We start from the raw sequence: 13,603 nt of genomic DNA on the forward strand, positions 1-13,603 counted from the left end.
CAAGACTCTTTTTTTATTTATAGGTTGTACAGCGACTTTTTTTTTTTTTTCATTGCAGTTCTTCAAGGCCACACAATTCCTGGATCAGGCAAGGGAAGTGAAATGTCCACTAACCTTGCTTTTGAGAGACCATTAGCTGCAAAGTTGATACCTGGCACACTTTGAGCCTCTGCCTGGTGCTCTGCGGCCCACCACTTGTCACTGAAAGTTTTACGGACATTAAAGAAGGCCACTATCTAATTCTGGCTGATAGAAGTATCCATCCTTCAGACCTTTGGATTACTTTTACATTACCGAATGTCTCACTGTGCATTGCTTTTAAAAACTGAAAACACACACACACACACACACACACACACACACACACACACACACACACTACACAGTTTATACTTTGTCCACAAATTATACACCGAGTTTTTAGAAGCTGGATAATTCATACAGTATATGGTGGCAGTTTCTGCAAACATTGTCAGAATTATTATTATACAGGATTTATATAGTGCCAACGGTTTCAGAAAACCTAATTATGTCTACACTTTTATTTTGGGTGCTCGTGTGCGACGCAAACACACACAAGGTTTACAAACTACTGTAATTCTAAAGGTCTGCTTCAGACTTTGTTATAACAATAAGGGTCTATTAGGATCTACTAGTGTTAACCTTAACATACAAGGTATGGAAAAGCAGGAACGGAAATGTCAATGCTAGTTATTACTTACAGGCAGGTGAGCTTCTGGAAGTGCTACAAGTTTTAAGGCCCTGTTCACACGATGTCCGTTTTCTGTGCTGACCTGATCCATACGCTCCTGCACTAAAAATGCATCCCAATGTATCCCTTATGTGTTTTATGGGCTACAGTACTCACGTACGCAGTCCGTTCAGGTTACGACAGAAAAAATACTCACATTTTGTACGGTCAGGAAACGGTCCGAAAACGCGACAAAAACGCACTGCACTGCAGCTAACATACTGACAGCTCCACTCCAGCAAAAAAAAACTATATATATATTTTTTTACTGGAACGCATTAAAAACGCGGCCAACACACATAGCACCGCACCTGATCCGGACCTGAAAATCATGTGAACAGGGCCTAAAGCTTTGTAAAAAGGTGTCTAAAGTCCCCTGGGAAAACAAAAAGTACAGTAAACTCCCTATTATCCGGAATTCAAGCAACTAGCAAAAAAAAAAAATTCCCAAAAACAAAAAAAAACTAGAAATTTTTTTTTTTTGTGCCTGTGGCTTGATGCGCATTAAAAAGCGGTTGGCTGCTTGGTGCACACTAAAAATGTGGTAAAATTATTTAGTTGCCAACGAAATCCTTTGTTTACATTTTGCTGTCAGCCGGCGGCTAGATTCCAAGGTCGGCAGCAGAATGTCAACAATAGGGAGAAATAGCCAATAGCAGACTGGCTATTGTTCCCGCCCACTGAGAGGATCAAACCTGAGAGAGAACTTTCTCTTAGTTCTGCTCTGCTGCTCAGTAGGTGGGGTTTCAAAAGCCAGCCTGCTATTAACTATTGTAATTTGCAATAGCAGGCTGGTTATTAAAACTCCGCCCACTAAATAGAGGAGCGGACCGGAGAGAGAACTTTCTCTCCAGGTCGCTCCTCTGCTTGGTGAACGGGGTTTCAATAGCCAACAGCAGGCTGGCTATTGTTCCCTTATCTGTGACTGGGCGGCCTAGTAACTTTTTGGCCCACAGGAGGGTTCCTTTTGGTTGTGTTTTTTTGGCGCTGGTAGTGACTTTCTTTTTTGGCTATTGTTCCTGCCCAAGAGGACCTGAGAGAGAACATTCTCTCTCAGGTCTGCTTCATCTCAGTGGGCGGGGCTTCAAAAGTGAGCCTGCTATTGCATTTTGAAATAGCCAATAGCAGGCTGGCTATTGCTCCCAGCTGCTTCCATTCAACCGCTGGCTGCAGAAACGGGGTGCTGCAGGGATGGTTGCTCGAGAGATACTAATAACTCTCAAGCAGCCAGAAACTACAGTTATCCAGCACCTACCGACCCCCGTGGTGCTAGATAACTGGGAGTTTACTGTATTTGGTTTTCAGCAGCAATTATGCCCTGTCAGCCTCCATCAGTGAATGTATGATTTCGCACTCATCCAGATGCATCATGTTCCGAGTTATCCTAAAAGACTATCTCCGTACTATGGCAGCAGATAAGTCTTCATCCTTGGTACACACCAAACATAAAATGAACATTTCACAGACACTATTCAGCAGGGGCAATGGCCATAAAGCAATCACAGCTGTTGCTAAAACGACAACAGCACGAGTCTCCTGCAATGGTTGGTACGATAATTATACAAGCTAAAATTACTGTACAGCAGCTTGGAAAATCAGATTATTATTTTAAAATGCATTACAAATAATGGTCTGTTTACTTTTCCTGCTACCAACTGTGTAGTAAGAAGTGATTTACTAAAAGTTCACAGTTTAAATTGTATTTTTTATTTGTTTTTACTCATTAGCAGTATTACCTTCGTTCCCGATACCATACAATGCTTCCACTGCATTCAGTACACTGCTAGAACAGCAATTTACAAACAACAAAAGATAAGCTCTGAAGAAACACTTGTCTAAGGAAAAAAATTGGATTTTCTCAGGGAGATAATCACAATAGCGTGGGCAGCTCTAAATAAAGGTAGAGGGCATACATTAGTGCAGAAGGTGTTTAGATTCATATGCAAATATATACAGAAAGACAGGATAACTGATATTGCTAAACTGCACGAATGAATGTGTTGTGATTAGGAATAGTCTGTATGCACACAGAGGTGGTCATACACAGAAGTAACTAGGGACTATTACTGTCCACTTTGCAGCTACATAAACAGAAGGAATCCTGATGAAAATGTAAAAGAAAAAGTAACAAAGAAGGATCCAAGGTACTTGGCTTGCACAAATATTGCAAGGTTCCTGGAAGAACCACGAAAATAATCTAAATTTGCCTACATGTACACAGCTTCAGATTATTTGATATCAAAGGAAAGCAGATAAGTAGGTAAAACAATATTCAATCACTTAGGAAATGTAGCAGCCTCGTAATTTAAACAAATACCCCTAACCCCATCCTCAGCAAAGATCATACCTCCTCCACCAGGTTTTTTTTTTATATACAATTTAATAAGGAAACAAAAAAGGAATCATGGCAGCCAACATTTGACCATTAAAAACAAGTACTTTTTAATTTTGAATAGGACTCTCACACGCAACATGAGCATCATTCAGTTTGCTTCCCGTTAGCGTTGTGTGCCTGGAGCAGCACAGAGCTGTGAGGCATCTCCCTTTTAGATTGCAAGCCCTCAGGGACAGGGCCCGCCCTACCATCTTGTCTTGAATTGTGATTGTAATGTATTTCTTATATTGTAAAGCGCTGTGCAAACTGTTGGCGCTATATAGATCCTGTATTATAATAATCAGCACTAAACGCACAGTGCAGAAAATTAAACCAGCTGACTGAAGGGCAAAGAGGTTAGAAATATTTACAAGCTAGAATGACTTCTCCTCCCGCTAGTGAATTGTTCTTCCCTGCAGAAAATCAAATTACGATTTTAATACATCATCCTCATAATCAGGCCAGTATTGCATTATTAAATATTCCAGAACTACCACAGCATACAATAAGCTGTGGCTGATACTGCAATGCGTATCCCACCTCACCCTAACCACTCAACCATCACGTTCTAAAACAATTCATCCCCACACAGCTCCCTCCTCATATATCACTTCCCCCTCCCTTTTAGATTGTAAGCAGTCAATGGCGGGGCCCTCCTTACCATCTTGTCTTGTATTGTGATTGTAATGTCTTCCTTACATTGTAAAGCGCTGCGCAAACTGTTGGCGCGATATAAATCCTGTATAATAATTCTAATAATTATATTAATTTATTTCTTGCTGTACAATCTGATTCCTCTACATCTGTTCTTACTTTAATTCTGATACCTGTTCAGTTTAGCCCCAACACGTCTGTCTTCTGCTCATTGACATTTTTCTGAATCATCTTAAAGCTTCTGAAAAGTTGGTTCTATACTGGCTCCGTGATAAAATGTCATCATTCCCAGACTACAAATTTCTGCATTAAAAAGGACAATAACTAGCGTTGCTAACCCTACCAAAGTACACCAACTTCAGGATGACAAACAGGCTCTATGAAGTGTTTTTGAGAAAAGGAAAACTGACAATGTATGAGAAACAGAGGCTTTATATCTGCTTTAGTCTTCTTCACCTTTGTGGGTAAACTTGAGCTATTGAGTTATATTTTTAAAAAAAACAATCTTTTGTGAACAGAGGGTAAACAAACAAACATGTAAGAGCCTTACATTATATGTACTGGCTTAAAAATGATAGTACGAAATATAAATATGCAAAATAGGCAATCTTCCATATTTTACCACCACTAAAAAAAAAAAAATGTTGTAAAATGTTATTTGGTCAGTGTCCCGCCCCAATAGGGGCATAGAATATGAGATGCATAGCCTCAGTTAATATTAGCATTGTTATATAGGTTAGAATTTATATAGTGTGATTTGCCTAACTATTTTCCCCCATAGCAAATCCATGTCTTATCCTATGCTGCCATCTAGTGGCCTTTGTGATATCACACATGTCTTTTCTGTATTTCTGTTCCCCATGTGACGACATATTTCCAGTCTATGTATGCCCCACCCTTCTTCCTGTGTGCAGTACTTCCTGTGTCATGGCCACAGTTGAAAGCCACATGTAACAAGGACACACAGGTAATCTGCACAGTACGGAGGAAAGGCATCATTTTCTGACCGCACAATACTATAACCGTTCATCTGCTGTTCCTATCATCTGCTGTAATCCTGATGTAAAGAATAAACACCTCTTTTCAATGAATCGGTATTGACGAGTTCAGCTATCTGAGGAGGATTGTCCGCAGTGAGTATATCTGCTTATACAGGCCAGGCATAGAGGTCTCAGCAAGGGATATATTTCGCTATCACAACAATCGGAGTCAGAATAGTCAGTCCTGATCATAATAGCTATATAAATCAATGCAAAATCACTACCAAGGCTGCTCTGCTATGTTGAGCTGACCAACTCCATTATTTTGTCCAATTCTATTCTACTAAAATCTGAACATGAAAACAAAAAGGGGAAAGAAAAAAAAGGGGGGGGGAGATGTATATATTGGGGGCAATTTGGGGCATGAGAGCTCCACTGGGAGGTAGAACTGTATTGGGAAGTGGGGGTGTTTGGTTCTGCTGTGTATGTTGGCCTATTTGTTACGCCATCCTGGCACCCCCTGCACTTGAGAGCACTGCACGCTCCTGGGACCCTGCGCACGATGCACACTCCTGGGACCCTGCGCACGATGCACACTCCTGGGACCCTGCGCACGATGCACACTCCTGGGACCCTGCGCACGATGCACACTCCTGGGACCCTGCGCACGATGCACACTCCTGGGACCCTGCGCACGATGCACACTCCTGGGACCCTGCACTCTGTGTAACACATTCTTGACCCATAGTAGAGTAGTCTCAGGGTTTATTTAACCGTGCATCTTCAGCCACTCCCACTGTTAACGCAATTTGGTCACACACATTATTTGCGCTACACGACAGTAATTCTGCGTTTGTAGTGCTCGGGGCACTCTGTCTTTACATCTGTAATGTCTACATTACAGGTTTACTGTCTTTTTCTTCCAGGAGTCTGTGACTAATTGTTACAGAGAATGTTAAAAATGGGGGTGTGATTTGCAGGTTTGGTTACAAAATGGGGGTGTGGTTTTGATAGGTGTGGTTATAGGTAGGCATGGTCAGTAGGGTATCCCCGGATTTCATTTCGAAAATCTGGTAACCTTATTTTAGGTGCAAGTTCTGCTTTACTATAAATGATTAACAGTATATTTGAGAAAGGGTACTATGGTAAGCCTCAAGGAAAAAGAAAAAGGTTTAAAAAAAATAATATTTCAGATTCAACATTTGACTTGGCAGGTTTGAAAGCTTTTCTATTGAAGGAAGTGAGATTTCCTGATTTAGCACCTATGCTAAAATGTTCCACACTAACTTGTGATTGCATATTTCACACATTACTACACTAGAGGACCAGAGAGATGATTTCAAGAAGACACGGGAGCTTAAAGCTGGATAAAATTAATGTAATCCGTACGAAAAAGGAACAAAGGTTCTGTAATTAACCATTTTGCAGGTACAATGGAACAAGTTGGCAATAATTACCAATATTTGTCTCGTTGTGATTCAACAGTAATAAAGGAATTGCCAATAGGTTACATTTGTAATTATCCTGTAACATCATCATCACAAAGCATTATTGAGTTAGCACTAAAATAGACTGTCTATTCTTATGTGTTTATCCAAGCAGTACTAAAAGAAAGCTCCGTCTACAAATCTGTCTATTTATGGTGGAGATTGTCCAGCTTCCAGTAACAAACACACCACCATGCCTTCTCTCAACTTAGTCCGTATTTGGCTCATAAAACCAATTGTCCAGTTGACAGATCCAGGACATGGTACTAGTATTCCCCAAACAGGAGACATACAGGTGTCAACTTCCTCCCTGGTGAACTGGTTTTATCATTTGCTTGTGACACCGTGTTTATCTAAAAATGTCAACAACAACAAAAAAGAATCGATGAAGTGGACCTGGGTGTGCTGGTGACCTAATTATCCCTCTTATTCTTACGCCGCCAACTGTTGGCCATTTCAGCACTCATTTAAGCTACACATGAGGATACATCAGTTTGGAGTGCGATGGGATACCTCTGAATGCTGGTTTGATAAAATCTTTGGTCCTTCTGCTTACTGATTATGAGGAATCAAAACAGTCAAAACAAAAAACACCAGTTACATGTACTTCATTGTGCTAAATTTAGCTATTAAAATTGCATTCTACTATCTAAATGTAATGAATGTATCAGGAGTCATCCAATAGTGTCCTGCACAGGCTATCCATTCCGCATTTGGACACTAAGCTTATGGCTGCGAATTAAGAGAATTAAGCAATGTTTATTAACTTTAGAGACGTGTCTCCACAGAAAACTCAGTGATATTACTGCTAGGTATTTAGTGACTAGAGAAAACCCTTCATCCAGCCTTGAACAGAGAAGACATACAGCACAGGTTATAGGACAGTTTAGCACAATACCGCTTAACTTCTCTAGTTTTAATTGTTAGACGTCCACTTTAACCAAACATGACAGGTACTCTTGCAGATCTTCCTCACCCTAATTATATACAGTAATACCTTGGTTTACGAGCATAATTCGTTCCGGAAGCATGCTTGTAATCCAAAGCGCTTGTATATCAAAGCAAATTTCCCATCTTTACTTCCTCAGCTCTTCAGTACTTCAATACATTATTTCTTCTCATTCTTACCTGAAGGAATCAAAGCATCCCGTTCAATAATCTTTGCCGATGCCAGGTCACTGATGATGTACTGCATTCGCAAGTACCTGAAGACTGGCACAAATGGGCAGCCCTGCTCAGTTTCAAGGAATGTAATGTTACCTTCTTCCAACTCTACAAAAAAAAATGGAATGTCAGAGCTATTCTTATACAGGATTTATAAAGTGTCAACAGTTTTCGCAGCACTTTAACAACATATGGGAAGACAGTACAAGTATAATACCAAAAGGATTAGAGGACCCTGCTCATGAGCCTATGGCTCCCCTGCGCTCTGTACCCTCCCCCACAACCAGGAAGTTTGAGGAAACCCGTGCGTCTTACTGGCTGCAGCAGAGGAGACGAGTGCCTGCAATTACGTGTGGGGAGGATGGGGATTTTTAGCGTTTTGTATTGTTGTAAGCCTTCCCAATGTGCACCCTGCCGTAAAGGCTAGTTATAGATTCATGCAGGTACCATGTTTTTTCTAGTTTGACTATTTTTGTTTGAGAGAGGACGCACTGGGGTCCCAGCGTGCATTTTTTGTTGCTGGGCCTCCAGTGCGTCCCTGCACCTTATTAGGAGGAGTTGGCTACCTCCTGGTACACCTGCATGCAATTTATCGACTGCATTAATATGCTCACACTTGGAGACTCGGATACATAGAGTTAGGACCACACCTTGCAGAGGTGCCTTGGCGTGGCAGTGTGGCTTCTACATATTTTTGGGCAAAAGTTTGTGCAACTAAAACCTCTGATTTTAACGCATACTGTTGACAGGGCTATTTGTTTGGTTGCAGGCTAGCTGGCAGGTGAGCTGGGGATTTTCTGTGTTTTGTATAAAAGGAGCAGTTTTCTCTGGCAAAGGATTTGTATATTTGTTCATACTGTCCTCAGATGTACACAGTCTGATCACACAGCAAAGCCCTATCTGACACAGTAGAAGACCTGATTTTTCTCTGCTGCAGGTAACACCAGTCTTGTCCCTTCCCCAGCCTGTGACTGTATAATGGAGAAATAGCAGACTGATGAGCTTATTTCTCTTTCACTTTGTGCTCTCCTATCATGCTTTTTGTTAGCACAAGAGCACTGCAGCGCAGGTAACTGCTTCTCCCTCTCCTTGTCTGGCCTGTACAGGGACTGCAAGAGGATGATGCCAGATTCAGGTACTTGCCCTTCTTGCATTAAAAAATACACAAATTGATGTATTAATAAATACACAGCTTCATTCATTTGTGTATTTTTTTTAATCTGCTTGGAGTTCAGCTTTGATCGCGTTTTCCAGTCTTCAAGCTTCTTCACCAGGATATTTGTCATTTTGTTGAATATGAGCTTTGTACAGTTTCCATCTGTCACTTCCCAACGCAGATTTCAATCCCACCAACTATATTAAGATGTAGAAATACTCGGGAGAACAGATTTAATTTACACGATGTGATGGAATGTGGCATTTTACATCACTTGCTATATACAAGTATCCAGAAAAGCATGCAAAGGTTGCACAGCTCCTCAGAAATGCGCCAATATTAAATTTAATTGCTATAAAATAAACTGAATAAGCGTCTATAAAACAATCTGAACTGAATAAGCAACTTCACACGTAGCAAGCACCTCAATTTGGCTGTAAAACAATCTGCTCATACCGACCATTTATTGATTTTCCTATTAAACCAGAACTGGGGAACAAAGTGCTTGGAACAAACTGAAGTTGTATTTGTTCTAACAAAGGAAAATGCTGCTCTTTGTTCCGTGAAAACAGACTATAAGCGAAGTAGTAAAGAGAAATGCAAGTTGGTAGTGTTAGAAACAATCTAAATATACATTTATCAGGCATCAAACTACAAGAAACCGAACTGTTTCTAAAATGTACTTTTGTATTTGTGGTACTGTATTCATCCTGTTCTAATGGGTTAAAGTGACAGTAAACTCAGGAGTTGAATCTTAAAAATACATTTTTGCTAAAAGGGTATTAGAATGTATCTTATTTGTTTATCACTCGGCTGTAGATCCTCAAATCATCTCTGAATTAGTGCCGACACTGTCCTTCCTTCTGGAGGGTGACTACTTCTGTTCCCCATGGTCCCTGCGTGTGATGTAACGTAGCCACCGCTCCAAGCTGGCTTCCCATGATGGACTACAATCTCATGTTTAGTTTACTCATTTCTAGGGACGCGCCAATATTAGTATCGGTACCGATACAGAGTATTTGGGCGAGTACTCTTACTCACCCAAATGCTCCGTTACCACAACTTCGAGTCAGAGGAAGATTTCCTCTGACCGGCAGTGCCGTAAGGAAGCATGGAGCTGGCTTCCCAGGCAATCAGGAAGCCAGGTGGTGAGTAATGACCCGCCTCCTGATTGGCCAGGAAACCGGCTTCCCGGCCAATCAGCATCGAGCCGGCTTCCCAGCCAATCAGGAAGCGGGTCATTACACTTTTTTTTTTTTTAAAGTGCCTAGGAATGGCCACTTCTCACAACCAGTTACCAAGTTAAAGAGTTGAGAATGATGAAAAAAACACGGGTCCATCTAGTTCAACAGGTGTGCCTCTCTATGAACCCCCATATATCATGCTCCCTTGAGTAAGATAACTACATTTTGGGGTTTTTATGGGGTTCTTTAAAATGTATCCACATTTTCAGCTAATACCACTACCTGGGAGTTGCACATTTTCACAACTCTAACAGTAAAGATCCCCTGCCACCATCTGAGATTAAGCATCCTTTCGTCCAAGCTCAGATTATGGCCAGGCCACGTGTGTTCTCCAGGGACCTTGGGGTAAATTAGTGACCAAAACTAAATTGCATAAAATGAGGCAGAACCATTTTGTAAAAGGGTAGAATTCGCTTTTGAATTTATGTCCTCCTTTAACCACTTGCTGTCTGGAGCTATTTCTTACTATTTGCACGCACAATAAAATCTGAATTTTTGGCTAGAAAACAGCTTCAGACACCAAACAATTATATATTTTCTGAAAATGTTTGTGTCGTATGTGCATGCATGTGAAGGCAGGGGACGTTAAAAAAAATATTTTTTTCAAATGTCATTTTTTTTTTTTTTTTTTATCAGTACACTGAACCTGATCATGAAACCAGTTTCCTATTCTTGTACATACAATTTCGTTAACACCATCAGACCATATTTTGAAGATGAAAAGTTTGTGAGGTACATTATCGAATGCTTCAGAAAGGATAAACTAGGCCCACTGGTCTTCTCCTATCCAAATTCCTCCGCACTTCCTCAAACGAGAACAGGTTGTTCAGACAAGAACGGTCTTCACTAAAGTCAAGCTGGTTGTTACTTATATTAACATCATCGCCGACAAATTATTGAACATAGTGTCTTACCAATTTTTAAAAACTTTACATACTATTGATTTTCTACTGTATTCCCTATGGAACATAATGATTCATACAAGATAAAAGCATACACCAACCTTTCCTGCGCTTGGAGAACCATGTATCTGCTTCAGTCAGTAGCTGTTTTAGGGATCCATTCCAGGAAGGCACTAATTGCAGGAACATCCACTAGAAGAAAATATGACAGATACATCAATACTATATCCAACAAGAAAATATACAGACTGCTAGCAGACACTACTCGTAAATCAGGACCACATTTTAATCTTTTTACCCCATTGTCAAGGAGAAAGCTTAATGCAATTCAGAGATTAGATTTTATTCACTTGGCACAAATTATTACGGTCTGGAATAAATGAGTTCCCAGCGCTTGTTATGATGGTTATTGATTAACAGCATCTGGAGTTCATCCCCTGTTGGATGAGTTCACTCAACAGGCATTGGATAGTGTTTGAAGATTACACATGGGACAAGCAGGCTTTTTCGATTGTTATCCTTTGTGGAAATTGGTGGAAGGTTTAAAAACGATATTTTCTGCCAAAAAGGTAAATAAAATATTGCCCCATAGCAAAAAGTAGAATTTAAGTGTCCACAATCTTCACATAAAGAGCCAAGTACACAACTTTTATACACCTGTGCACATGGTGAAAGTAAAGCTGGGTATACAGGGAGCAAATTTCAGGCAACCAATCAGATGCAGCACTGTTCTGCAATTTCGATAGCCAGCAAGGCCAAAACTAAATTCAATAGTTGCAGTGGGTTGATTCCTCCTTCCCTACTGTTTAGCGTGGATAGAGGAATTCTTTTTTTTTCAGCTTTCAGGCTGAATGGAACAAAAAATCAAAAAGTGTACTGTATACCCAGGTGTACCTCTTTTGGTCAACTGATATACTTTCAGATTGCAAAACAGCAGGTGCTTTGTCCCCCTCAGGGCTTTACATGGGCTGGATTACCCCCTCCCCGCTCCGATCCTCCAGCGCTGACTGGCGGAACGGACGGGGGAGGGGGCGGGTACAGCTGGCTCTGCCTCTAGATAGGCGGACCCAGCTGTCACTCACGCTGCTGGGCGGATCCAGACATAATTGTCGGGATCCGCTGCGGCATCTCAGTATACCGCGAGCTGTAGCTCGCGATATACTGAGCTTGGGGTGACGGGAGGACACTAGTATGTGTCCTCTCGTTACCCTAAGGAGAACTATGGGGAAAAGCCTTAACCCCATAGTTCTCCTTTAACAAAAATGTATCTTATTTGTGCATCAGTCGGCTGTAGATCCTCAAATCATCTCTGAATTGGTGCTGACACTGTCCTTCCTTCTGGAGGGGGGCTACTTTTCTTCCCCATGGTCCCTGTGTGTGTTGTAAAGTAGCCACAGCTCCAAGCTCACTCCTGTGATGGACTACAAACTCAATACAAATTAGCTAACTAAACATGAGATTGTAGCCCATCACACGAGTGAGCTTGGAGCGGTGACTACTTTACAACACACACATGGACCATGGGGAACAGAAGTAGCACCAGATGGAAAAAGTGCAACAGATTCCTCCATCTACGCTAAACTGTGTGGATGGAGGAATCTCCCACTGGGCCAAGCTTCAGTATCTTGCTAGTCGGCCCCGCTGGCTGTCAAAATACCCAAGCAATATGATTGGATGCTGGCATTGTTAAGGTATCCACACAGTTTAGCGTAGATGGAGGAATCTGTTGCGGTTTTTCCATCTGATCATAGAAAATCTGCAGATAATCTATAGAGGTATGGCCAGCTTTAGACAATGTGTGAAAAAGGACCAGATGGCAGGTCTACAACTTTTGGAAACTGAGGCATGATGCCAAAATGCCCAAGATGTGTTCAAAGCACTAGTGAAGAGAACTTTGGGGGAACTTTAAATGTTGGTCTGACGGATTCACCTAGAAATTGTACAGCTAAAAAGCCTTCCAAATCAATCATTGCACTGTAAGGAAATAAATCTATAAGTGGCATAGTTTATATTTTCAATACATACCATATTTTAGATCCAGTAAAACCCTCATGGGATCTCTGTGCTCGTCTATGTAATGAATACAGATCATGGCTTGTGGGAGCAGCTGGCAGGGTGCTTTATATAGCGCCTTGAAATCACACTACTCTGCCCAAATCTCCCCTGGAGAGCCTTCAAGCCCTGATGCAAGACATAGGCTGTATCTTGAAAAGGAGTTATGCAAATATTAAAATGCTTTGATGGGTGGCATTCCTAGGCAGACTATACCTGCATGTAGACTGCCCTAGGTAAAAATGTGCCACCATGATTGCAAAACTGAAATCCAATGAATAAAAAAAAGGACAGGCCAGGGGCAGTCAGGCTGGGGAGGAATTGGCTAGTTGATGATAGATCTCCTTTAGCCAGGAAATAAGGCAAGCCCTGACTGCAGCTTCTAATGCACACTGCGAGAACCTCACCGTCTGCAGTGAAACCTGAGTAAGCAATTCAGTACATGAGGAAGGGAGTCTGTACAACTGGGCAAAAACTGAAGGCAAGGATGGAGTCCACAACAATGCAAACAAGCCCTGAATATCTAACAGTGTTTTTCATTTACGAATGCTTGGGGGGGGGGGAATGGAGTGATCTGAAACATTGCCAAGAGAAAGAAGAAAGAACAGTTGTGAACTCGATACGTTTCATTTCTTTCCAGCCTTCAAGTTAATGCTGCAGTGAAGACATTATTTTATGAGGTTCTGTGGAAGTTAACATGATTAGGAAGCACGATATTGCATTATAGAAGTGCTGACACACTGTCTCAGTCAACATGTCCAAAGTGTGCGTGTCCACAGCCGTGAGAACAAAGTGTCAGAAAAATCAGCAGCCACAGCAAGGACAGATGAGGGGGGGGG

The 13,603-nt window shown here is 41.4% G+C and overlaps 1 protein-coding gene across 1 annotated transcript in view; it reads right to left on the bottom strand.

The window, feature by feature from the left end:
- Positions 1–13,603, bottom strand: part of GMCL1 (germ cell-less, spermatogenesis associated 1) — a 105,702-nt gene that overhangs the window by 36,370 nt on the left and 55,729 nt on the right. The window contains exons 9-10 of the mRNA XM_018554417.1: positions 10,814–10,904; positions 7,375–7,518 (exon numbers count right to left, since the gene is read on the bottom strand). Coding sequence (XP_018409919.1) covers positions 7,375–7,518; positions 10,814–10,904 — 235 coding nt within the window. The remainder of the gene's footprint in view (positions 1–7,374; positions 7,519–10,813; positions 10,905–13,603) is intronic.

Source organism: Nanorana parkeri, unplaced genomic scaffold, assembly GCF_000935625.1.
Source record: "Nanorana parkeri isolate BGI_ZX_2015 unplaced genomic scaffold, ASM93562v1 scaffold157, whole genome shotgun sequence".
NCBI classification, from domain to species: Eukaryota; Metazoa; Chordata; class Amphibia; order Anura; family Dicroglossidae; genus Nanorana; species Nanorana parkeri.